The sequence below is a fragment of the Apis cerana genome, linkage group LG1, assembly GCF_029169275.1.
Source record: "Apis cerana isolate GH-2021 linkage group LG1, AcerK_1.0, whole genome shotgun sequence".
NCBI lineage: Eukaryota > Metazoa > Arthropoda > Insecta > Hymenoptera > Apidae > Apis > Apis cerana.
The window spans coordinates 20,532,048-20,556,841 of NC_083852.1; the positions used below are offsets into that span (position 1 = coordinate 20,532,048).

The 24,794-nt window shown below is 21.4% G+C and overlaps 7 protein-coding genes across 21 annotated transcripts in view; 3 read left to right on the plus strand and 4 right to left on the minus strand.

Annotated features, from left to right (window-relative positions):
- LOC108004244 (irregular chiasm C-roughest protein) overlaps positions 1 to 3,727 on the minus strand; it is a 310,419-nt gene extending 306,692 nt beyond the window's left edge. The window contains exons 1-3 of one of the 3 annotated variants that reach the window (XM_062087489.1): positions 2,633 to 2,742; positions 1,888 to 2,207; positions 1,522 to 1,597 (exon numbers count right to left, since the gene is read on the minus strand). In XM_062087489.1, the coding sequence (XP_061943473.1) occupies positions 1,522 to 1,543 (22 nt within the window). In that variant the 5' untranslated portion in view covers positions 1,544 to 1,597; positions 1,888 to 2,207; positions 2,633 to 2,742. Of the gene's footprint in view, positions 1 to 1,521; positions 1,598 to 1,887; positions 2,208 to 2,632; positions 2,743 to 3,711 lie in introns of those variants that run through there. The other 2 variants (XM_062087492.1, XM_062087490.1) reach the window with 2 other exon arrangements.
- Positions 3,728 to 8,260: 4,533 nt separating this feature from the next.
- Positions 8,261 to 9,626, plus strand: LOC108003199 (small ribosomal subunit protein uS17m). 2 transcript variants are annotated; one of them, XM_062070879.1, is made up of 5 exons: positions 8,261 to 8,420; positions 8,561 to 8,923; positions 8,991 to 9,107; positions 9,184 to 9,260; positions 9,402 to 9,626. In XM_062070879.1, exons 2-5 carry the CDS (start codon positions 8,798 to 8,800, stop codon positions 9,574 to 9,576), a joined length of 495 nt encoding a protein of 164 aa, XP_061926863.1. In that variant the 5' UTR covers positions 8,261 to 8,420; positions 8,561 to 8,797; the 3' UTR covers positions 9,577 to 9,626. The 2 variants fall into 2 exon arrangements, with proteins under 2 accessions (XP_061926863.1, XP_016920817.1); XM_017065328.3 differs by having other exon boundaries at positions 8,283 to 8,420; positions 8,750 to 8,923.
- Positions 9,627 to 9,887: 261 nt separating this feature from the next.
- Positions 9,888 to 14,779, minus strand: LOC108003204 (RNA polymerase II subunit A C-terminal domain phosphatase). Of its 8 annotated transcripts, none has more exons than XM_017065335.3 (8): positions 14,634 to 14,779; positions 12,945 to 13,210; positions 12,473 to 12,776; positions 12,120 to 12,364; positions 11,318 to 12,056; positions 11,071 to 11,238; positions 10,642 to 10,921; positions 9,888 to 10,329 (listed from the first exon to the last, which is right to left on the minus strand). In XM_017065335.3, exons 2-8 carry the CDS (start codon positions 13,169 to 13,171, stop codon positions 10,055 to 10,057), a joined length of 2,238 nt encoding a protein of 745 aa, XP_016920824.2. In that variant the 5' UTR covers positions 13,172 to 13,210; positions 14,634 to 14,779; the 3' UTR covers positions 9,888 to 10,054. The 8 variants fall into 8 exon arrangements, with proteins under 8 accessions (XP_016920824.2, XP_061926838.1, XP_061926839.1 ...); XM_062070854.1 differs by lacking the exon at positions 14,634 to 14,779 and adding an exon at positions 14,430 to 14,567; XM_062070855.1 differs by lacking the exon at positions 14,634 to 14,779 and adding an exon at positions 13,691 to 13,806.
- Positions 14,543 to 17,648, plus strand: LOC108003207 (uncharacterized). Its single transcript, XM_028669416.2, has 7 exons — positions 14,543 to 14,671; positions 14,910 to 15,057; positions 15,258 to 15,466; positions 15,671 to 16,059; positions 16,198 to 16,372; positions 16,456 to 16,909; positions 16,993 to 17,648. Exons 1-6 carry the CDS (start codon positions 14,666 to 14,668, stop codon positions 16,549 to 16,551), a joined length of 1,023 nt encoding a protein of 340 aa, XP_028525217.2. The 5' UTR covers positions 14,543 to 14,665; the 3' UTR covers positions 16,552 to 16,909; positions 16,993 to 17,648.
- On the minus strand, positions 16,648 to 19,186 carry LOC108003206 (snurportin-1). Of its 4 annotated transcripts, none has more exons than XM_062070866.1 (7): positions 18,773 to 19,186; positions 18,373 to 18,665; positions 18,037 to 18,232; positions 17,674 to 17,941; positions 17,431 to 17,619; positions 16,961 to 17,332; positions 16,648 to 16,889 (listed from the first exon to the last, which is right to left on the minus strand). In XM_062070866.1, the coding sequence occupies exons 3-7, from the start codon at positions 18,207 to 18,209 to the stop codon at positions 16,863 to 16,865; spliced, it is 1,029 nt and encodes a 342-aa protein (XP_061926850.1). In that variant the 5' UTR covers positions 18,210 to 18,232; positions 18,373 to 18,665; positions 18,773 to 19,186; the 3' UTR covers positions 16,648 to 16,862. The 4 variants fall into 4 exon arrangements, with proteins under 4 accessions (XP_061926850.1, XP_061926851.1, XP_028525216.1 ...); XM_062070867.1 differs by having other exon boundaries at positions 18,744 to 19,105; XM_028669415.2 differs by having other exon boundaries at positions 18,373 to 18,808.
- Positions 19,187 to 19,258: 72 nt separating this feature from the next.
- LOC108003205 (protein Hook homolog 3) lies at positions 19,259 to 21,952 on the plus strand. Its single transcript, XM_017065337.3, has one exon. The coding sequence runs from the start codon at positions 19,759 to 19,761 to the stop codon at positions 21,865 to 21,867; it is 2,109 nt and encodes a 702-aa protein (XP_016920826.1). The 5' UTR covers positions 19,259 to 19,758; the 3' UTR covers positions 21,868 to 21,952.
- A 968-nt stretch (positions 21,953 to 22,920) lies between these two features.
- On the minus strand, positions 22,921 to 24,696 carry LOC108003208 (dehydrodolichyl diphosphate synthase complex subunit DHDDS). Of its 2 annotated transcripts, XM_062070872.1 has the most exons (5): positions 24,138 to 24,696; positions 23,881 to 24,042; positions 23,664 to 23,812; positions 23,326 to 23,510; positions 22,921 to 23,242 (listed from the first exon to the last, which is right to left on the minus strand). In XM_062070872.1, exons 1-5 carry the CDS (start codon positions 24,296 to 24,298, stop codon positions 23,012 to 23,014), a joined length of 888 nt encoding a protein of 295 aa, XP_061926856.1. In that variant the 5' UTR covers positions 24,299 to 24,696; the 3' UTR covers positions 22,921 to 23,011. The 2 variants fall into 2 exon arrangements, with proteins under 2 accessions (XP_061926856.1, XP_061926857.1); XM_062070873.1 differs by lacking the exon at positions 23,881 to 24,042.
- Between the last annotated feature and the right edge of the window lie 98 nt (positions 24,697 to 24,794).

The following is a 24,794-nucleotide window of genomic DNA, read 5'->3' on the forward strand; positions in this document are numbered from 1 at the left end:
TGGCACACTACTCGCATACTCTAACTTTACGTACCATTTTTCTGAAATCGACTGACGATAGCTAGCGACCATTGCGTAAAAATATGCATGTATTACCCGCATGTATTATCATAATTATATATATATATGTAAAGTAACGATTGAAAAAAACATGTTTGATTTCTTAAGAAATTATTAGATTTGTTTCATTATTAAATTTAATTTCATACCATTATTTAATATGATTGATAATATTATTATTTGTAATTCACAATATATAATAGCAAATATAATTATAAATTATATAATTAATTGTGGATGAATAAATATACGAAATATACGATGCATTTCCACAGCCTAATACATACACACATACAATGTGGAAAATACATCGCGCACGATACACTAACAAATCGTCAGTCGCTGAGAAATTATTGTAAACTTAAACTACGATCATCATACCCATCACCTTTCCCCCACTCAAGTAGCATCTAAGCACGTGAGTGAAGTCTTGGCAATAGACATGGAAAGGATTAAACCTGAAAATCCTGAGCTAAAAAAATATTAATATATCTATTCTTTTTTTCTAACGAACTAATGTTTTTTGATTTCTTATTATTTTATTTTAAATTTCATCTCTCTCTTTAATGAAGTAATTTAATCAAGTATAATATATTAAGTATATACTATACTAAAGTATACTAAAGTATACTAAAGTTTTAATCAATAATAACAAATATTGATAAAGAACGAAATATTTATTTACAAGAAAAATATTAATACTCTAAGTAAAATATTAATAGAAATAACCTCAGGCGATCCTTTCATCAAAACATATTTTCGAAAATATGAAAATAATATTCAAAACTTATTGCTTTGATTCCAAATCTGCCTGTCGCGAAATATCTTCTTGTACATTTTATTGTAAAATTATATATATTTAATATGAATAAAATAAAATTTTATTAATTGTATTATATTTCAAAGAAATATAAGAAATTTCATTTATGATATTAATAATCAAATGATCAAATTATTTAAAATATTAATACGAAACAAAAGAAACAAAATTGAAAATGAATTATCGCTTTATCAATAATTTATATTTTTATAAGTATTGTTCATCTAATAAATGTAACGAAGATATCCGAGTTCTTCACTACTTTTTTTGAAATCTTTTCAATTATTCATTATTTACTTATCCATATTTATTCATATGAATATTTTAATTTTACAATTTTCTAATTTTAGATATAAATTTTTCCTAATTTTATTCAGAAGAAACTATATGTACAATATTTATACATTATTAGAAAATTTCTGAATTTAATAATATTCTAAAACGCGAAGTACAAGAAGATCTAACCTGAACTAATAAATAAAACAAAAAAATAATGCTACTACTTACAAGTATAATAAATACCCATGATCACTGTGCTCGCAGAAAATTTTACGTATACAACTAGTCACTCGTGTCGATTCGGATCTTTCATCCTACGACATGATTGAGTGACCAGAGGAACAAAAATACATGCAACTCACCATAAGATGCGAAGAATACCATTAATAGTTGATCCAGAAAAAATCTTCAGCAATATTAGAAGAATGTAGAAGAAATCTATAATAAAACGTACAATATTATAATTTAAAATAGAGTCCTGATTATTTGAAAATATTGAAATATGAAACCTTATTAAATTTACAATATAATAATATAATATATGAATTGAAATTTTAATAATCTTTAATAATAATGAAAATTAAAATTCTTTGAAAACTTACAAAATTGGAAATTTAATATAATTTTATTTCAATAAGGAGAGAAGAAATAATAAAAATTTAATTTTTTCGATTGTCTTATAACAAAGATTAAAATAAATTAAAGAAAAATATTATGAAAATAATTACCTCTTCATGTGGATAATCGTCTTATTTTCTTGATAGAAATACGTATATTCTAATAATTCTAACACATCGAAAATGAATATTTAAAAAAATATATAAATAAAAGATTATTACTGCATAAAATTATTATATAAATTATAATTATAATCGACGAAAAAACAATGATTCTAATAATGATTCGCGAAAGATTTATTATAATTAAAACTAACTCTTTTAAGAAATATGAAGATTATGAAACAAACACTGATTCTACTGATTGCATTATGCATAGTCACAAATAGTTTTCAACACTAAATCCCAGAAAAATTCTTCACGATCAGCACCTTTAATAAAAAATAATAACAAATTAATAAATATATAAATAGTAATTCTTTTTTTTTAAAATATTGTATTCATTATTTTAAAATTTTTAAATAATAAACAATTATTCCTATTAATTTTTAAACTTAAAAAAAAATAAACATTAATATTCTAATACAATTATTATAATAAAAGTTAAAATTTTATCTATTACAAGCTTGAAAATCTAAAAATTAAATATTTAATAATTTTATTTCAATAAAAGAACGAAAAGAATAAATTTAATTTTTTTTAGAAATATGAATTACCTAAATCTAAACCTAAATCTAAATCTAAACGTAAACCTAACCTTAAAATAGATAAATAAAAAAAAAATAATGATTTAGTTTCTAAATTATATAATAATATACGAATTATTTATAATAATAAAGAAATATTAATTATATACCATAATATATCAACAAATCATTATAAAATAAAGAATCACTATGAAATAAATAATGCGCAAATGAATCACACAATTTAAGAAAACGTCTAAACACCACTAATATCGATAATAGACTAACACCTCGCACCAGTTTCGATTATCGAATTAATTAGAGAGGGGATAAGTAGTTTGACAACAAATCGAACGTGTATATATACATGAATCAATTTCTTGCTCGTTATAAGAAATGTTTATATCCTCAGGCACGATAAATGGAAGAGAGAGATAAATATATAAAGTAATAGTCTAAACGCATTTAGAAAAAATATATTACTGAAATAATGTAATTTATATAATGACATATCTTTAAAAAATGACGCATCTAAACATCATTATTGATATATTGATATATTCGATAGAACGATATCTCGCACTATAATTTCGATTATCGAATCATAAGTAGAAAGAAGATACGCTTAATAATTTGATATCAAATCGAATAAAAGTAGATATAAATGCTTAAATTTTTAGAATTAATAATAATAAAAAATATTTACTCTTGATAACATATACAAAAAAGAAAGACAAATATATAAATAATACAAATAAATATACTTAGAAAAAAAAATATATTTGAGTTAATATAATTTTATAAAAAAAAATTGATCTTTTGATTCTAATGAACTAATTACTGTGTACATTTGTTATACAAGAGTATAAATAAAAAGATAACAGAAATTTATTTTAAATATATCTTTGTGAAAAAATGTATCTTATATTTGCAGGAAAATTTTTAGTTACATATAAGCTTTGTAACATATACATGCTTCCTTCGAAATTATCCCGACACAATAAATGAAAATCAAAATCATAAAACAAAGATATAAAATTAAAATTATATTAAAATAAAGTAATAATTTAACTAAAATCTTGACTTAGATGTTTATAATATAATACAAGGTACCGATAACCTAACAATCAAATAGACCAAAAGAAAAAACTTAAAAAATTAATTTCATTATTATAATAGATTATTAAATAAATGAAGTTAACATAATAATTTATAAATTCAATAATAAAATAGTAATAGAATTACTTACTATGTATCGAAAACAAAAGACAAAAGACAATACGCCACTCCATCACGATGATTTTTGACTAAATGACGCCATGTGTTACAAATCCACCTAAGAATTTTCTGATTGGCTGAAGCAGAATGGTTCTTTATTTATTTAAATCGCGCTAAATTTAAAATATTTTATATAACATACTTGGAAACCAATCAATCATTTCTATAAATCACTTTTCTAAAAACAACTTTAATTTGACTACAATTTAATTTCTTTATTTATATATTTAATTAACAAATGAATTTAATTACTAAATTATTAAAATATTAAATTGATAAAAAAATATTTAATTGATTTGAAAGTTTGAAGAAAAAGAAATAATAAAGAGATTTTTGAAGCCATTTTGTACATAATTCATTTTCAGAGAATATAACTTATACTGATTGACTCTCAAAGCTTTCAAATTATAAATTTTTACAAAATCAAAAACTTATAAGTATCTATCAATATAAAATATATAATAATAATAAATTATTAAAATTAATTTAATATAAAAATTATTTAAGAATGGAGCATTATAAATTTTTATAAGAAAATTTTTTTATATTGAATATAAATCTTTTCTAGTAATAATCTATTATCAAATCATAATCATTGATAATCATTTTTCTCTTTTATTTCCATGTCTCATGCAAAATTTGAATTTTATTTACTAATAATATTCTTATGTCAAATATTTAATTATTATAATTTCTTTCTTCCCAATTATTTTATTTAATTATTTTAATTCTGAATCAATAATATGAGAATGATGTAACAATTATATAAATTCAAAACTAAATAATAAAAATACATTGAATAATAAATCTATTCTTTGTATTTCTTCTATATTATGTTTGTCATACTATTTCAGATGAAATTGTATCCTTTCAAAAAATTCCAGAAATATATTATTATTAAATATATTATTAAAAAAAAATTTGTTAAATAACATCATATTTTGAAATAAATATTATTAAAGAAAGTAATTGAAAAACTGGAATAATAATTTTTAATTCACAGTTAATCGGATAGTCAGTAGAATTTTAGTAAAAATGATTGATAAGCATTTTTATTAAAATGAATGATAATCACTGACCACAGGAAAAATTTCGTCACGTCAAATTGAATAGATTTTTCCCATATTTAAGTACTTTTCTAAAAATAAAAAAAATATATCATGTAATATATCACAATCTTTATTAATTTGATTTAATTGATTGATTTATACGAACGTGAGAAATTGATAGAAATTCGAGAAAATAAGAAACTAATAAGATAAGAAAATGTTTATCGTGAAATCGCAAATCATGTAATGTGTCAAAATACAGAAGAAATTTCTCGAGAGACAAAAATATATTGGAGTAATAATATTATATTCCAGCAATTATTCTTTTAAAATCCAGAATCGAAGAAAATTAAATTATAACCCATTTATTATATTAAGAAAAAGTATTATGGAAAAACAACTAAAGGGCAATAAATATTTATTCAAGAGAATATCAATTGAAATGCATACATATGCCAATATGATTAACATTAAAATTTTTATTATATCATTTCCAACATGATTTCTATCCACAAAATCTTTCACAGATTCATTTTCTCTATTCACAATGCATTTTGACTAAAATATTCGTACATCTTTGCAAAAATATTTCTCGAATGATAATGATTTTTCCTTACAATGAAATGGATAAACAGAGATAGAGTCAAGAGTGTAAAGCAAAGAGTGAATATGATGTATTTTCGTAAAATGATCACGTCGTTAAAATGTATTCATCTAGTAACTGGTAAAATGAAAAGCGGACGTTTGAAATACTCGACTGCCTCGAGTTCGACGAGTCACCTATAAAACTAAATTGCACTTGCCTGACTCGGTCGAGCTAGGAATTTTTCACCGAGTAACATCTGCCCACATTTGTATCCTTCGACAATACTTCGTCCTTACTCTATACGGCATAGACAAACCTTTGTAGGTCGGAAATAACCCCGGGAGGATCTCTGGGAGGACATTGACAGAAAAAGGCTAAACGACGATATCTCCTTTCAAGGATCAGGAATAAGGTCTGAAAGAGAATCAATGAGGAAGAGTGAAGAAAAGGAATTCCTTCGGTTTTGTCAAAAGGCTCCTCTTTTCTTTTATCAATGTTTTCAACCTTTCGCTAACTTTCAAACTTACTGGATTTCTCTCTGAATTATATCTTTTCTCTCTTCTGTCTTGATTCGCGAAATACACACAAGCGAAAATTTACTGTAAAATGAAAAATATATGACTATTAAATTAGTATAAGTATAGCATTTTATAAATTCATAACAATTTAGTAATTATTAACTTATTTATTCAGAATGAGATTTCTTTATTTCTTTACTTTAGTTAGCATGATTTACGAGGAATTTTTTTTCGTAAATAATATATTATTTAAAAAGTTATAAATAATGTTGCGCCATAGAATACTTGGTATTGATATAATTTCGTAAAATTGGTCTATCAATCAATAGTTTTTTTGCCATTTCTGATTTATATTAAGTGAGATTAATTCAATTATTATTATTATTATATTATTATTGTTGTAATTATATTACAAATCTTTTTATATAAAAAGAAAATAATAAATAAAACTTTTTACCTCTACGCTAAGAAAAAAATGGATTGTCTTGATTGTTATACTCGATCATGATCGAGTTCGATATATCGATTCACAAAGTTACTATCGATGCGCCACTTATTTAATTCGATCGAACATTAGACCACGAATTTTATTTAAATAAATTTTTATTTTAGATATATATATTATATTTTTTTATTATAATTTTTAAGCAATTTTTTTCTAATATTAATTAATTAATTTTATAAAATTCTAAATATTTATATATAAAAATATTAATCATTATAAGCAAATTACCTTGTACATCATGTATTTATGAATATTTTCAGTTTTAAATGTGTATCACAAAATATAATTTTTTTTAAATAAAATCTTATTTATTTAAATATTTTAAATATTTTTTTTTAAATAGAAACAAAAAAATTTTAAAATATTAATTTAAAGAAAGTCTTATATTGTTGTCATAAAAAAGTATTTCTTCTGACTTCATTTTTTTAAATCATATATAATTTTATAAAAAAGAAAAAAATAAGAAAAATATTTCAGAAGTTTCTCTAATATCTCATGAACATAGATTAAAGACACAAAAATTTCCTGCAATAAATGCTTGATACACGTTGTCGACCAAAGAAATACACAGAAAGATTTTTGTCCATGTGTTCGCTTTATTTTATTTTATTTCGAATCTCCAATCTAGAAAATGGATAACGTTGAAGAAGAGTTTTCGATTTATACGAGATGTGCATTAGGCTAACATAGTCAGTCTTTTAGAAATCAATTCACTGCAATAACTAAACGATGCACTTCGATGCATTGAACTTTGTATCAAAAAGCTATTATATATAATAAAAATAAATTTCAAGGAGCAGTAATTATGTTTACGAGAGAAAAGAAGAAGAGAAAAGATAGTGAAAAGAAAGTTTATACATAGATAAAACTATCAATTAGATGAACCAAAAAAATAGTATAATGTTTCATGATATTTTGTTTCATGTGCATCATCATTAAATCTTATGATGATCATCTATATTATATGAAATCTCTTTATGTTTTGCTAAGGAAGAAGACTCCATTATTCAAAGTTATCACGTCAAAAGTAAACAATATTTTCAGAAATTTTTTTTAAAAAAATAGAATTCAAAATTGAAATATTGTCACTCCAAGTATATATATTTAATGCATTTTTGATGATGATAAATAAAATTAAAAATACAAGAAATATATATACAATATATAAATGCCTCCATTATTTTGATTACAGTATTATGGTGATTTTATATGCAGAACTTGCAGTACTATATGTAGATGCCAAAGTTTCAAAATGAGATATCTAAAAGAATAGATAGAGATCTTATTTTTCTTTTTAGAATTCATAAATCAGGAAACAATTATAAATATATTATTTTTTTTATTCTTTATCACACTCGCGTTTTATAAAAAATATTTCTATAAATTCATATGAAAAATTATATAGATGTTATTAGCAAAAAGAATAAAATTTAAAAGAATGTTAGAAATGTAAATTATAAAGAATATTAAATTTATTAAAATATTATGTTATACTTTAATATTAATATGTTAAATTTCTTCCATTTTAATATTTTATATTTAAAAAAATTTTTTAATTATGCACTATAAATATATATATTTCCATAATATTTTTAATTTACTCGTTATATTTTTAATTAATTTTTATAAAATACTGTTTTTTTAGAGTACATCAAATTATTTTTCACAGAATAATTCTACACAAATTGATTAAAAAAAAAATGTCAAGTAATTACAACAATAATATCAAATTTCATAAAAAAAGAATAAAAAATAAATAAAGAATCAATTAAACAATATAATAAAATTAAATGCAATATGTTCATCTTCTTATTTATTCTTTCCTCGTTCGAATTATATTCAGTACCTACGATGTTATTAATTAAGGAAGCGCGTAATTGAGTGCACCATTATCGAAAACTAGAGTTACGCTGTTAGTAGTTGGAGATTAATTATTATTAAAGCTCATGGACCCCTAGAGTATTCTTGGATGCTGATGCTGATAATATTGTCTATCTATTGCTCAAGATATATAAATATTAAGTATATTTCTTTTTTTACAAAAAATTTTATAACAATGTTTTATAACAATGTTATTTTTCAAAACTATATTCTTCTATAAATTTATAATAATTTTAAAAAATATTATATGATACATATAAGAAAAAAATATTCTGTTATAGATTCAATATATAATAATTTTAAAAAATGATAAAAATATAAATGCGAATTTATTAAAACATAAGAATTAATAAAGTGACTAAAAAAATATATTATAAAATATATAAATAAATATATAAATTAATTAGATTATTTTTTCATGAATCATGAAATAATTATTTTATAATTAGTAGAATACATATTACATATAGATTACATATACCGATTAGATTACATGTAGTATAGTAGTATACAAAGTGATGGCAAAAAATACTGCAACAAAACAAATTTTTACCTATCTATTGGGAGTATGTGTACCTTCTTCTAAACAAAATGCTGCTAAAATACGAGTACGTCATTTAGAATTAGATAACCATCTTTTAATGGTACGTAAACCTAAAATATTCTCATAAATGCTTAGTTGAGGTTATGTATTCATTTATTATATTTCAGTATTTTAACAAATATGAATTTGTTTATGCTCATGATCCCGAAAAACTTTGTAAAACAGGTGATACAGTTTTAATACAAAATTTACCAAAAAAATTAACACGAATCATCACTCATAAAGTATGTATATTATAAAAATTAAATTTGGAATATCACAATATTTTATATTTATAATTTCAATTATCATTCACCATAGGTTATTGAAGTTATTTATCCTCTAGGAGATATTACAGATCCTATTACTGGTAAAAAAGTTGTTGCTGGAAAATATAGGTACATTATATACTCTTTATTTTATATATAATATTACTATAATGTAGTATAGATATAGTATGTATTTTTTATTTTTGCAATCATTTAAAATGATTTAAAATGATTTATTTGAAATTATAATTTTATATTTAATATAACTAGGGATGATATAGAAGATGATACTAAACTCTTTGGAGAATTAAAATCCAAGTATAAATATGATGAACTACCAAAAAGAGGAAGCATGGAAAATAAACGAGATTTTACAAGTAAAAAGACATATATGAAATATAGCGATGATCCAAAAGATTTTGATCCATATGCTATAAATCCATAATATCTGACAAATGTATATTTAAATATTAATAAATAATAATATACTGAAAATAACATATTTATTTTATTCAAATTAATATCATTTCTGAAAAAAAATGTTTAATTTATTTAACTTAATTTTTTCAGACAAAATTTGTAAATAAAAATTAAACATTTTACGTATTCATTATTTATACATATTAACATACAATCAAAATTTTTTTACAATTAATAAAACTATTATAAATGATTTAATAGAAATAATATTAACTTTATTTATATTTCTATTCTATGCATATATTTTAAATTTAATAATTAAATACAAAATAATTCTTTTATATTTTTTTTTGTTAAAAACATTGTTTTAAATTTTTTATAAAATTGCAAACTACATGAATCAGAATTCTACAAACATTTTAAAAATTGACAACAATCGATTCAAAATTTACAAATAATATGAAAATTAATTCATAAAAACAAAATAGCAATTTGTTAATGAATTACTCAGAAAGGAATTCTCTTTCAAGTGCTGCTCCCATTTCATTCCATTCTCGTTCATCTTCATTATCCATTATTTCCAAATCTTCAACTGAATCTTGTGAATTATCACCTAAATCTAAATCATCAGGTAAACTTTCTCCTCTTCTAAAACGTGTTACAGGATCATCATCTTCATCATCTAATGTATCATCTTTGTCACTTGATGAATGATCTTCTTCTGAACTTTCATTAGAAAATTTCTTTTTCTTTCTTATTGGTTCATTTATATTGCTTCCTATTAAAAAATTCAAATAATAACCAAAAAAAATTTTTTTTATATAAATTTCTACTTATATATAATAAAATAACATTTAATTTAAAAAAAAATTTTTGCACTTTTGATTTGTTCAAAATTTTTTTTATATCTTATAATTTGAGAAATATTTATAGTCATTAAATATACAAATAAAACAAAATAATTTTTAATTTCAATATTTTCTTGTTATTAATTTTTTAATTAATAATTAAAATTTAATTTAATATCCTTATATATTAATATTTTATCATATAAATATCATATAAAATAAAATATATAAATTAAACATACGATCATGATTTGTAGAATCATCAGAATCAGAACTTCTGTGAAAAGTTTTTTTACCACATGCTTCTTCATCATCTAAATCCTCTGTATCAAAAATTGGTGCATCTAATTCTTGATCATCCATATCTTCTTCAACTTCTTTATCCATAATTTCTATTTCTTCAGGCGTGAATGACATTAAAGGATTAATACTATCAGCAAAATTGTCTTGTATATTTTTTTCTGGTTCTTCTATACGTTCTGGACTACTACAATGTGGAGGCGGAATTCTAGATGCACGTGCCTGCAAAAATATAATTATTCATTATACAAGTAATTAAAATTAAATTTATAATTTATCATTTTTGTTATTTTCATTAAAATTAATCATTTTATTGTCATATTTTATTATCATATTTTATTATCACTTATATTTATTTAATATTTATATACTTTCGTAGTAAGTGGAAATAAACGCTCATCAACATGTTCCCAACGTTCTGCACAAGTCCAAAGCCAATCTGGATTTACAATTTTTATATTCGGATTTTTTTTTGCTGTATTAGCCTTTGCTGTGCCAGGTCTTATAGCAACTAGATGAGTAGTTTTTTCTGATAAATCCTACGATATAATAATACATTAAAATGAAGATATAAGATATAAAATAGAAAGAAAAATAAAAAAAAAAAAAAAATATTACTTGTGCTACTTCTGCTCCAAATGCTCTGGCAACTTTATAAGCTCGACTTTGATGAAGTTTTTGATGAGTAGGTATTAATCCACTAAAAGTTAAATGTACTCCTTTTAACACTTGAGCTCTTACTCGTGGAATAATGTCTCTTAATGATTTCCGTCCACCTTCTTTTTCTATAGTAGCATAAAATTCAGTATGAATTCTACGAAGAATATCTTCTAAATATAATAAATAATCATCATCATCTTCATCTAAAATATTATTTTCATCAGGATTTTTATCCACATTTTTAATATCTTGTATTGATTCAGATAGTATTAAACTTTGTTTTGTTTCTGATGTTTTATCTTTGTTTTCATTATTAGAATTAACATTATTCTTGATGTCATCTTTGGTATTTTCATCATTTTTTTCTATAAATTCACGTTCATTTTCTTTACTTTCAACAATTTCTTTAATCTCTTTTTTAAAATTATTATCAACTATATTTCTTTCATTTGTTAATTCAGATGCACCATTTTTATCTGTTTCACCTACATTTTCATCAGTGCAAATCTCATTTATATTTTGTAATTCGGGTAAAATTGAAATATCATTTTTTTCTAATCCTGGAGGTGCATGTATATCACCAGTATGACGAAAGAAGTGATAAGGTTTAACTTGAACTAAATTTCCACATCCTTGCCATACATCCTCCCTATCATCTATAATACATACTAAATCATCTCCACATGGAAATAAAGCTCTGTAACAAATTATTTAATAAGATTGAATCTCTTTTCATAAAATAAATATTTTATAATCATACTTAAGATTAGCTGTTTTTGATGCAGGATCAAAACATTCATCTCTTGAAAGTATTCTATGAGAAAATAAAGTTCCATCTTTATCCAATAATGCTGCTACAGTATGTGCATAATTTCTTGCTCCAAATGTACATATATGTAATTCATATAAACGACTCATTTCAGAAAGAAAGTGTCGAGTATTAGGCCTTAAACGAGTATGATACCATGGAGAATTTGGTCCATAAAGTTGATAATGATAAACATCCTTAAAAAATATATAAATAATACTTATATTATTAATTTAATTAAACTAATAATTAATTTTTAATTATTAATTAATTATTAATTAACATATTATTAATAAAATACTTACCTTCATATTAGGAGGAACATTATCATTTGTTGTATGAACAATTGTTTGATCAAGATCTACAAGTAATGCTAATTTACGGTCACTCAAAAGCCGTTGTTCATCTTCTTTTCCAATCTTTTCAGCCAATTCTGGACATACTTTTAATTCTGGTACACTATGTACCATTGGTACACTAGCTTGTGATATTTTTGTACTTTCATTTTCTTTACCAATTCCTTCAACTCTTAAGTCTACACCACATTCTGCACATAGATCTTTCATTACAGTAGGATGTTTACATCCTTCTAATGTCATTATCACTTGCCTATAATATGAATTAGTTATATATTTAAAGATAAAAATATAAAAATAATGATTAAAACGATATCTTTTTAATTGATATTATTTGCATAAGAAATAATATATTCAATATTATATCATTACAATATATTAAATATCAAAATATCATATAAATATAAGGTTAAGAATATACCCAGGTTGAACTACATCTCCTTCTTTTGCTAAAATGTTTGTAACACGGCCAAATCGTGTAGCTCGATATTTTTTCTCAGGTCCTTTACTATCTTCCGTTCCTGAAGTAACATTTTGATATAAAAGTAACACTCTACCCGCTGAAACCATCGTATCCATTCGAACTCTCCATTTCAATATTTTTCCTGGTTGTCCACCAAATGGAAATGTAACTTCTATCGTCCCCATAATTTTTTAATAGTGAACATTCAAATATTAAAATATTATCTACAATTAAAAAAAATAAATAATAAATATCATTAAATTCTTAACGGTTTTGCGCGGGAGATGAAATAAACACACGCACACACACAATGATGTTCAATTCTTCAATGCCAATAAGAATACATACATACACTTATTTTACATATATTTTGTCACATATATAAAAACTGAATTTTTATAATTGAATAGCATATTTTTAATTTATATATATAAATATACATAAATTCTTCGTCCCCCCCCCTCTCTCTCTCTCTCTCTCTCAACAGATTTACAACTCACACTATCAGTATATGATAAAATTCGATATAAAAAAATAAATAATAAACATTTAAAATTAATTCATTTAAATAATCAATTAAATATTATTATATTATATTAGTATTCTTCGTATTAAGAAAGAAAATGTATTACAAATTAAAAAATGTTTAATATTATATAATGATAATTTAACATAAAAATTATTAAGTATTAAAATATAGTTACTTTAACTGTATGTAATATAAAATTTCCCTAGTAAGTAATACTATATTACAATAAATTACTTATTGCATATGAAATTTGCAATTTTTATTTCACAAATGTATCAAACTATTGAGAATTATTTAACACTTAAATATACTTTTAACTAATATTTAGTACATATCAATTTAAAGTTTGAAGTTAGTTGAATAGAATTAGTGTTTCAATTGTTTTATAATAAAAAAAATTGTATATTATATTATATATTAATTATATATTATATTATATTATATTATATTATATTATATTATATATTATATTATATTATATTATATTATATTATATTATATTATATTATATTATATTATATTATATTATATTGTATTATATTATATTATATTATATTATATTATATTATATTATATTATATTATATTGTATTATATTATATTATATTATATTCTGTTATATTATATTATATTATATTATATTATATTAAATTATATCATATTATAAACATCAAATTCGAATACAAATTCTTATACAGCTTTAAAATTCAAACATAATGTGTATAAAAAATTATTTAACATTAATAAAGTTTTCAGAAAGGTTATAAGAAACAAGGTTACATTAATAAACAATTAACTATTTTAAAATAATTTAAAATTTGCAAATATATAAAACAAAATAAAAATAAATAGCATTCAATTAAAAATTTTAATTGTAATAATATTAATTTTAATTTTTGATAAATAAGTGTTTACTTTTCGATTTTAATTGTATATTATTTTTGTTTTTCGATGTATATTGAATTTGTTGTTAAACTTTACAATTATTTTCACATAAAAAACACTAAAAATCTTAAAAATTTAGGCATTATACAATTTAATGAAAAAGTTAATAAGAAGAAATTAAGAAACAAAATGAATAAGTATAGTAATTAATTAATCTATTATCTTTTTACATACGATATTCTGATAACAACTTATACCATGGAAACATGATCGTAAGAATTCTAAATACTTTTTGGAATATCTTTTCTTTTTAAGCTGTTTTTCCATTGGTTCCTTTTGCGCGGGTTAAATATCCTGTGCACTCAGATGCGCATAGCACTTACTAAAGTTTTTTATATAAAGTTTTATTTCAAAATTTGAATCTTTTCAAATAATTGTAAATTAGCAAATAAAGATTTTATTAAAATTTTATTTTTTTTTAACATATTTATTTCATGATTTTATTATAAGATGGAAAATGATGTAGAAAATATGCTATCAAATAGTGATCATACAATTCATACAATGTATACTCCTCGAACAAGAGGAAGACAACAATTTAGTTTAGGTATTAGTTCTGCTCCAGCAGAAGAAACTGAAGATATTAACACGTTACAAGGTATATTAAATATATAATTGTTATAAGAATTATAAGAATTATAATTGTTATAAGAATTATAAATAAATTATATATTTTTATTTTAAATTATATATTTAATGTAATAATTATAATTAAATATACATTTAATAAATTTTCTATATCATTAAATTGTAATATTGTTAATAATATTGTTAAATTGTAACGTTTATATTTTACAGAATTATTAAATAAAACTTGGACTATTTTTGGAGTTTCTACTTTATTTAATTTTTATCAAGATGAAATATGTTTAAAACAATATGCAAAAAAATTAAGAGAAGAAGTTGCAAACAATTTAACACAAGAAGATGTAACATATAATACAGAATTTTGTATTATGGAAAACATAACATTGAGGCCTAGTCCAATGGATCCACCACCAATAAAGGTAATAATAATAATAATAATAATAATAATAATAATAATAATAATAATAATAATAATAAACGATTTGAAACTATAATAAATATAATAAAAATAAAAATTTATTGATGATATTATTTGTGAAATGTTATTGAAATTTCTTGTTTTTATTCCAAACTAAAATAAATTTATATTATTTTTATTATATTTACAAGAAAAATAATTACAGATTGAAGTTTATTCTGAAAAAGATAATAACGAAGAAAGTTCAAAGAAATGTATATATAAAGGAATATTTCTGTCATGGAGAAGTACTAAAAATACATTAACTGATAGTTCTATAAGATTACCTCTTCTATTATGTCGTAGTACACAAGGTACTTTGGGAATTGTTCATACTATATTAAGTCGTATGTTTGATTGTATGATTGTCACATTATCTGCACATGAAGATGATTTATTATGGCTTATTCCAATTGTAATTATTCCAACAACTAAAGAAGAACAACCAAAAAGCAAAGATGAAATTCATATGGAATATAAAATACCAGAACTACCAGATACAGATACAATTACAATAAAATTTAAAATTTTAGATTTAATAAAAATATTAACAGTGTACGTGTTTATATCTTTTAAAATTTGTAAATATTATGTAGGAAATATTATAATTTATAATATTCAAAATATTTAAAGTTATGTAATATGCATAAAAATAATAAAATGTTTTCTATTCCTATATTAATTCTCTTTTAGAATTATAAAAGATCAAAATGATGAAGCGAGTCTTGAAATGACTTTTAATTTAGAACATATAGAAAAATTCCGTGAAGTTTTATATTCTCAAATTTTAGAACTTGCTGGTTTACAATTGGGATTGTGTACATTACATAAAATTCATCTCCCAACACTTACTATTATGGAAAATAAAGTAAATAAAAATAGTATTGTTAATTCCTATAGATACATTTACATTTTTTTTTCTTTATAAAATACATTATTTTTTATTTTCAGATGAAAGTAATGAATGCAGATACTATGAATCGTATTTTATTATATTTAAATGAAAAAGCTCTTGATACGTTTCACACATTAAATCTTGAGATGTAATCTGTATAATATATTTTAAATTATTGATGTTAAATTATTATAATATTAATTTTAACATAATAATTTGGATTAGTATATGCAATTTTCATATCATCATATGTTTTATAAATTTATTTGGATTTGGTATAATTTTTTTAAATATCACAGATTGTATAAAATATTAATGTTAAATTTCAAATACTATTATTAGTAAATTTGTACAACACAAAAGTTACATTCATAAAATATAAGTATTATTAACATCTTCAATATGTCAATTATAATTCACTTCCTTAAGAAGTTCGTTTATATAAATAAAATAAAGTAAAATTTTAGGAATTCTCATCTGCAATATCCATCTAGAAATAAAAATAAATAAGTAATAAATTGACTAATATTTATTTTTCAAAATTAAAATAAATAAACTCACTTGACTTTCTGATTCTTCTTTTCTTTTTTTAGCACGACAATTAAGAATGTAATGTACAAAATCTATATACCCATCAGGTTGTTCGTCAAGTGGTGGTGGTACAGAAACACCAAGTACTTCCGATAACATAAAAGGTTTTAACCATGTTACAAGTGGAGTACGGCCTTTAGTATATTGTCCATCTTTATGATAAAATAGTAAACCATCTAAGGGATATAAATTTGGAAGATTTGCTAATGATAAACTTATATCAGTATCACAACTGATATTTGGTAAAGATAACATGGGAAAACTATTTTTATATGTATTCCTTTTGTGTAATTCTTCTATTTCTTGTAATTTTGACTTTAACCAAAAAAATCTAAATTCAGTCTAAATAAAATAAATAATCTTTTTTTAATTTTACAGTATTATAAGATATATAACATATATACAATACTATTGTACAATTTGAAAATAAATATACTTACATCACAATTCATCAATGATTGATTAGACCATGCAAGTACATCTAAAATATAATATATCTTTTGTTGTTTTATCCACAAACAATCAACAATGGTACAACTACTTCTATGTTCAGATGGATTACCACCAGGAAGTGCAGAATAGAATTTACCAAGACGATTACCTCGTTTATTATATGCTTTAGTTATACCCTAAAATAAATAAAATAGTAAAGAAAGAATATTTTCTGTTTTGTTTCAACATACTTTACATGCAACAACTAAAGTTCTTTTTCCTTGAGGACAAGGAACTATAATCCATTTTCCTAAAAGATCTTGAGGTACTTCCAACATCCATTCAGACATCATTAATTGATTTGCATAATATTTTGTTTGATTAAATTGGCGTTTAAAAGAGTGATAGCCTTTTTTATTCGTTTCCTCAATTTCTAATTCCTCTTCACATTCATCTTCTTCAGAGTTAAATGCTTCTTCCAATATTCCTCTTCCAACATTAAATGCTATGTCTCTACATCTAATAATATATATTATTATTTTTATTTTTATTATATTTTATATAATTTATATATATTTTATAAACTATAACATAAATACATATTAAAAATATACTTTTTTTGAAATTGTAATAACCGTCGGCGTCTTATTTCTTGAGAAGTATCAATATTATCCACATCTAAATTATAATTGTCTTTTTTAATAGGTTTTTTGTAAAATATAGCACGTGGATTACTATTTTCTTTTTCATGTATACCTATTAAATTATCTTTCATCTCAGTTGCCATAATTGTATTGATATTATATAGAACTATATTATACATAAAAAATATATTACAATATAAAATTATTTTCTAATATTTTTATGCTTAAAATTATTTTTATTATATATAATCATAGAAGAAATATCATTAAGAAATATGATCATTAATATAAAATGTTTACACAAACCTTTTTATAATGATATTAATATTTTATTATTTATGATGATAATAATATTTTTTATGATAAATTCAAATGAGATTTAATAACAAATGATCTTATACATTTTATTCGTTATAAAAATATACTTATGTTATTGTATATTTAATGCATTTTTACGCATGCAAGTAGTTAACTATCATTCATGTATTATATTAGTAGTTTTTTTTTGTATATGTTTATTTTTTTATTAATATAACCAATAAATATTTCAATGACTAGATTTTTCTATGTTATACAACAACGTGTTATATTGACAGCACCTAATAAACATATATTATAAACAATTATTACTATTTCATCTATTTTCTTAAAAATAAAATATATTTCCATAAATTTACATATAATAAAACTAAAGCCAGCTACACACGTTTCAATGGACTTATCAGATCCGATCGCAAAAATGTCTGCATAGATCCACTAGAAAGTATATATAAGATAAAACTGCATTATTTAACTACATAGGTATTTAATTAAAGCAAATATGAAAAATCATTCAATATATTTTAGCTAAAGAGTGTTGTAATATTTATCACTTATAATAAACAAATCAACTTATAACAAATAAAATTCATAATTTAATGAAGTATAGTTTAGGAAAAATACATAGAAAAATTAGAATTTAAAATTTTATAAAAATAAATTTTATATATAAATTATATATAAATTAAATATATATAAATCAATAAAGTTACTAATTTCAATCTATTTTCTTCATTTATTTTTAAATAATTATATCAATTTAAGTACAAAATTTTTTTAAATGCAAAATTTATTTACAGGTTTATATATGACTTTGTATATGACTCGTATATAACTTTCTTTAAAAGTTAAAATATATCTTGTTTTATCTTTCACAAAAAAATTTTTTTAGCAAAATCTGCAAAATATTTGTTGATATCAATAAAATTGATAATTTTATCAACGTAAATAAATGCATTATATATGAATGCATTAAGTATAATATATATATTTAAATACATCTATTTGACAAGATTGCAGCGTACTCACTGCAGTTATTTTAGAACGTGTGTAATCAGTTTAACTAGAAGCGAAAGTGTAAAGTTTAACGTAATTCAGTATTTTTCCTAATTTTATTTTGCATAAAAAATGTCAAAATAACATTTTGATATAATTTAAAAAATATTTTTTTCAAAACTATCATTAATAGCAATAAAATAATATTTTAATAGTGTAGAAATGATAGAATATTTTCTAACCTTCAACCTAATTATTCAAAAAATAAATAATACGTTTTAAAATTAAGATTTAAAAAGAATTGACATTTGCCATAGGAATATAAAATATATAAATATTTTTATGATTTAATCAATATATCTTTAATTATAAATAATAATGGATGATCAACAATTAAATAATTTAATTAAATGGTTAGATACATTTGATCTCCAAGGTTCTCATTCAACTGCTGAGGATATAAGTGATGGTGTTGCTTTAGCAGATGTCTTAGCTCAAATTGCTCCTGAATGGTTCACTGCTGCTTGGAGAGCAAAAATTAAAACTGATGTTAGTTCTAATTGGCGGTTAAAAGTTAGTAATCTTAAGAAAATAATTGAAGCTATAATGGAATATTATATAGAATGTTTAAATCAACAATTATCAGGATACATTAAACCTGATGCAACTAAAATTGGTGAACATTGTGATAATCATGAATTACGTCGTTTATTACAATTAATTCTTGGATGTGCAGTTAATTGCAATCAAAAGCAACAATATATAACAAGAATTATGGGAATGGAAGAAACTGTTCAACAAGCAATTATGCAGAGTATTCAAGAATTAGAAAGTAATATGCATGGACCAAGACTAAGTTTAGGTACTAGTCTTAATTTTGAATCTTTAGATGTAGCTGATGGTACTCAACAAAGATTATTGACTGAACTTCAAGTAACTGTTGATATGAAAGAACAATTAGCACAAAAATGTCATGAACTTGATCAACAACTTTCACTTTTACAAGAAGAAAAAGCAGCATTAATGACAGAAAATAAAAAACTTCAAGAAAGATTAGATGAATTTGAAAATCCAGAATCTTGTTCTATTTTTAGACATTCTGGTCTTAGAAAACAAGTAGAGGCATTGAAAGATGAATTATTTAAAGTAGAAACATCTAGAGATGATTATAGACTAAAAATAGAATTATTAGAAAAGGAAGTATTAGAATTACAATCTAGACAAGAAGACTTACAAAAAGCAGCTGATGAGGCTAATAATCTAAAAGATGAAATAGATGCCTTAAGAGAAACAGCAGATAAAGTAGCAAAATATGAGCAAACAATAGAATCATATAAAAAGAAAATGGAAGATTTAAGTGATTTAAGAAGACAAGTTAAAATATTAGAAGATAAGAATTTAGAGTATCTACAATCTAAGATAGACTATGAAGAGGAATCAAAACGTACTACAATGCTACGTAATCATTTAGAAGTTTGCAAACAACAACTTGCTGAAGCACATCATAAATTAGATGAACAAACTAATAAATGTGATAAACTTGAATTTGAAGGCAAAAAAATGGAAGCTCAATTAAGCACTTTACAAAGAGAAAGAGATAGATTAATTGTAGAGAGAGATGCTTTAAAAGAAACAAATGAAGAATTAAAATGTACACAATTGCAAGCAGCAGAAAATATAGCAAAACCTAGTACTGATACTACTGTCACAAATACAGAAATGATTCCTCTTGAAATAAAAGAAGAACTATTGTGTTTAAAACATGAAAATAAAATGTTGAAACTTAAACAAATGGGAAATGAAGATAAATTACCAACAGTTCAAGCACTATTAGAAGATTCAGAGGAAAGATTAAATACACTTAGAGGTAAAAATCGTAAAGCTAATCAAAGAATAATTGAATTAGAAAATAGATTGGAAGAAGCATTAGGAAATCAATCAAGTGGAGACAATAAAACTGATAATATTAATTTAGGACAAAAAATAACACAATTGCAAGATGAAGTGAGAAAAATACAATCAGAAAAAGAACGTTTAATTTTACAAGTTGAAGAACGAGAAAATGCATTGCAAACTCAAAAACAAAAAGTTTTTGCACTTCAAGAAAAATTAACACGTCGAGAATATGATAATGCTGCACTTGAGGAACGTTATAAAAAATATGTTGAAAAAGCAAAAAGTGTTATAAAAAGTTTAGATCCTAAACAAAATAATTCATCTCCTAATGAAGTAGCTGTTTTAAGAAATCAAATTTTAGAGCAACGTAAAATTATGGAAGATATGGAACGATCTCTAAAAGAATCAAAATTAATTAAAGAGATGGAAGAAAAATTAATGATATCTGCTTTTTATCGCTTAGGTTTGACTTGTCATAGAGAAGCAATAGATCAACGTCTTGCAGCTTTAAGTTCAGGTCAAGGTCAATCTTTTTTAGCAAGGCAAAGACAACCATCTGCTAGACGTCATCCACCTTATAATTCTAAATAACAACTAAAAATTATTTATATTCATTGATTTTAATTTAATTAAATTTTAAACTAATGAAAAATAAAAAAGAAAAAAAGAAATAAAATTAAGGTTTTGTTAAATTTAACATTATATTATTCTATTATATTATTCTATTTATTTAAACAATATATATTTAATTGCGCATTTAATCATTAATAAAACATTTATTAAAAATATATTAAAAATATTTTAATATTTTACAAGCATATATATTTGTAAATATTTTTGTGTATATGTATATTATTTTGGTTTTTTAAAGTATAATAATGAAATATAATATATTTACAAAATATTAAAATACAATAATTAAGTTTATATTTCTATTTCAAAATTACACTAATATTAATGTGCCTGATCATACTTATGTGATATATTTATTTAATAAATATTTACTTTATAACGTTTTTGCAAAATAAAAGTTTTGATTAAAAATTTTTGAAAATATAAAAATGTTTTATTAATGAAATATTAAATATAATATATGAAATAATATATAATATATATAGAAAGAGTGATAATATATGAAATAATGTGTATTTAAAAACTGTATTAAAATTAAGCCAAATATTTAATTTAATGTAGCAGATTTGATGTACAGGATATTTCAAAAAAATATCTTAATTACAAATTTTATAAATATATACAAATTTATATATTGAATGAAATTAAAAAATAAATTTATGGATATGCATAACATTTATATTTTTATTTCATTATATATAAATATACACATATAAATTTATGGATGAAATGAAGATGAACTTATGTGTATGCATAATATTTCTATTTTTTTTTCATGTTTTTTAACATTATATATATATATTATACTTATTTTTTAAAAGAAATTGTCTTATATACATTAATACATTTTTTATAGAATAAAAAAAAAAGCTATAGATTTTTAATACTTATACATATTTGAATAGCATTAGAATATTTAAAAAAATGTACAAGTATATTTTTGAAGTATATATATATATATATATATAAATTTAAATGTAAATGATTAAAAAAAATTGTTTACATGTGGTGTGGTGTTTATATAAATATATATTATTATACTTTAATCTTACTTGATATTTATAATTAATTTTAATTAAACTTATTTTATATTATATATTATTTAAAAATTTGATAAACATATTCTTTGAAGTGCAATTTGTCTTTTATGATGCAATTTGTCTATGTATGTCAATTGTCTGCTATTTTGTATTTTTGGTTTTACATTTTGTATTTTTATTATCTTTTGTATATCAGAATAACATCTTTGATAATAAAATATTGCATTAAGAAATTCCCAAAGATTAAATTCAGGCCATAAGACATTACTAAAATAAGTACATGTATTTGATATCTGAAATTTATTGAAAAATAATTTATAAAATAATATTATATTAAATAACAAATAAAAAATAATATTAATTTTTTTAAACTTACTTGCCACATAAGAAAATCACTAAATCTAACTTCTCCTGAAGTACGAATTAATAAGTCAGGATTTTTTGAATTATTAGTGTATAAACAATTAGAAACTAGTTCTTCATCAATATCTTCAGAAAGAATATCACCACATTGGACACCTTCAATTACATCTTTAATAGCATGTGTAATTTCATCTCTTGCTAAAATAAATAATTACATGAAAAAAATTTTAAAAATATGAAAATTATTAATATTTACATTATGATATATTTTATTATTATATTCATTTTTAAAACAAAAATAATATTTGATATATTAATATATAAAATATTTATATAGATAAATATACTTACATGTATATGCAAATGCAATATTAAGAAATCCTTTTTTATGTTCTTTAGTAATAATCATAGTTTCTGCTATTAATTCTTGTAGATTTTTAGGTAATAGAGAAAAATTACCAATTATGCGAACACATAATCCATGTTTTTTTATTTTATCTCTGTAATAAAATATTTATTATATAAAATATTATTAAATGAACTGTTTTATAAATAACTTTTGGCATACTTTTCATCTAATAATCTTTGGAATTTTTGTTCTGCAAGATTTAAAAGTCCATTTACTTCTTCTCGTTTTCTTTTAAAATTTTCAATACTAAATGCATAAAATGTTACTTCTTGTATACCAAAATCCATACACCATTGTAAAGTTTCAGCAAATTTATCAAATCTTAAAAATAATTTATATTTAATATAAAATATATGAAAAAAATATAAAAATAAAAAATATATATATTGTATAAATTTATTTTTATTGCTACATACCCTTTTGTATGCCCTTCTATTTTTTCTATTCCATTTTTACTTGCATAACGTCTATTACCATCCATTATAAATGCTACATGTTTAGGAATATATCCAGCTTTTAAAATTTTTATAGCCAAACGTAGAAACCAATTTGAAGTGTTATTTCTTATCCATGACATTTTGAATATAATATAATGATATAATATTTAAAAAAATATTTAATTTATCTTATAATAATAGTAACAACAATAATTGAAATATGTTAAAATCTTTAAATGTAAAAATTATATTTATATTTATATAATTATATAATATTTATACAATTAAATCCTATATTTTATATAAAATTTTAATTTATATATTATTTAATATATTTATATAATATTTAATATAATAATTAATTTTTTATGATTTTACATTATCAGTGATAACTGATAAATTTTTTATTATTAAATAATATTATTTAATGTAAATTTTTATTGTAATTTTGTTTAATAATAATATTAAATAATATTAGACAACACGTCATGTTTTATGAAAAAATCTATTGTCATTATCTTACTGACACGTCGGCATTTAATTGTGTAAGAATTTTAAAACACATATTTCTTCTATATAAAAATTATTATCATTTATTATATAATATTTTTTATTTTTATAACATATATATTAATT

Coding starts and splice junctions, on each gene's coding strand:
- LOC108003199 (XM_062070879.1), top strand. CDS start 8,798: ATGGCAAAAAATACTGCAACAAAACAAATTTTTACCTATCTATTGGGA. Junction 8,924..8,990: donor TAGATAACCATCTTTTAATG/GTACGTAAACCT, acceptor ATTATATTTCAG/TATTTTAACAAATATGAATT. Junction 9,261..9,401: donor GTTGTTGCTGGAAAATATAG/GTACATTATATA, acceptor TAATATAACTAG/GGATGATATAGAAGATGATA.
- LOC108003204 (XM_017065335.3), bottom strand. CDS start 13,171: ATGGGGACGATAGAAGTTACATTTCCATTTGGTGGACAACCAGGAAAA. Junction 12,365..12,472: donor ATGTTCCTCCTAATATGAAG/GTAAGTATTTTA, acceptor ATATTTTTTAAG/GATGTTTATCATTATCAACT. Junction 10,330..10,641: donor TGATTCTACAAATCATGATC/GTATGTTTAATT, acceptor ATTTTTTAATAG/GAAGCAATATAAATGAACCA.
- LOC108003207 (XM_028669416.2), top strand. Junction 15,467..15,670: donor TGGATCCACCACCAATAAAG/GTAATAATAATA, acceptor AAATAATTACAG/ATTGAAGTTTATTCTGAAAA. Junction 16,373..16,455: donor TTACTATTATGGAAAATAAA/GTAAATAAAAAT, acceptor TTTTATTTTCAG/ATGAAAGTAATGAATGCAGA.
- LOC108003206 (XM_028669414.2), bottom strand. CDS start 18,245: ATGTATAATATAGTTCTATATAATATCAATACAATTATGGCAACTGAG. Junction 17,942..18,036: donor TTATTACAATTTCAAAAAAA/GTATATTTTTAA, acceptor ATATATTATTAG/ATGTAGAGACATAGCATTTA. Junction 17,620..17,673: donor CTTTAGTTGTTGCATGTAAA/GTATGTTGAAAC, acceptor TATTTATTTTAG/GGTATAACTAAAGCATATAA.
- LOC108003205 (XM_017065337.3), top strand. CDS start 19,759: ATGGATGATCAACAATTAAATAATTTAATTAAATGGTTAGATACATTT.
- LOC108003208 (XM_062070872.1), bottom strand. CDS start 24,298: ATGTCATGGATAAGAAATAACACTTCAAATTGGTTTCTACGTTTGGCT. Junction 23,511..23,663: donor TATTGCATTTGCATATACAT/GTAAGTATATTT, acceptor TATTTATTTTAG/CAAGAGATGAAATTACACAT. Junction 23,243..23,325: donor GTGATTTTCTTATGTGGCAA/GTAAGTTTAAAA, acceptor AATAAATTTCAG/ATATCAAATACATGTACTTA.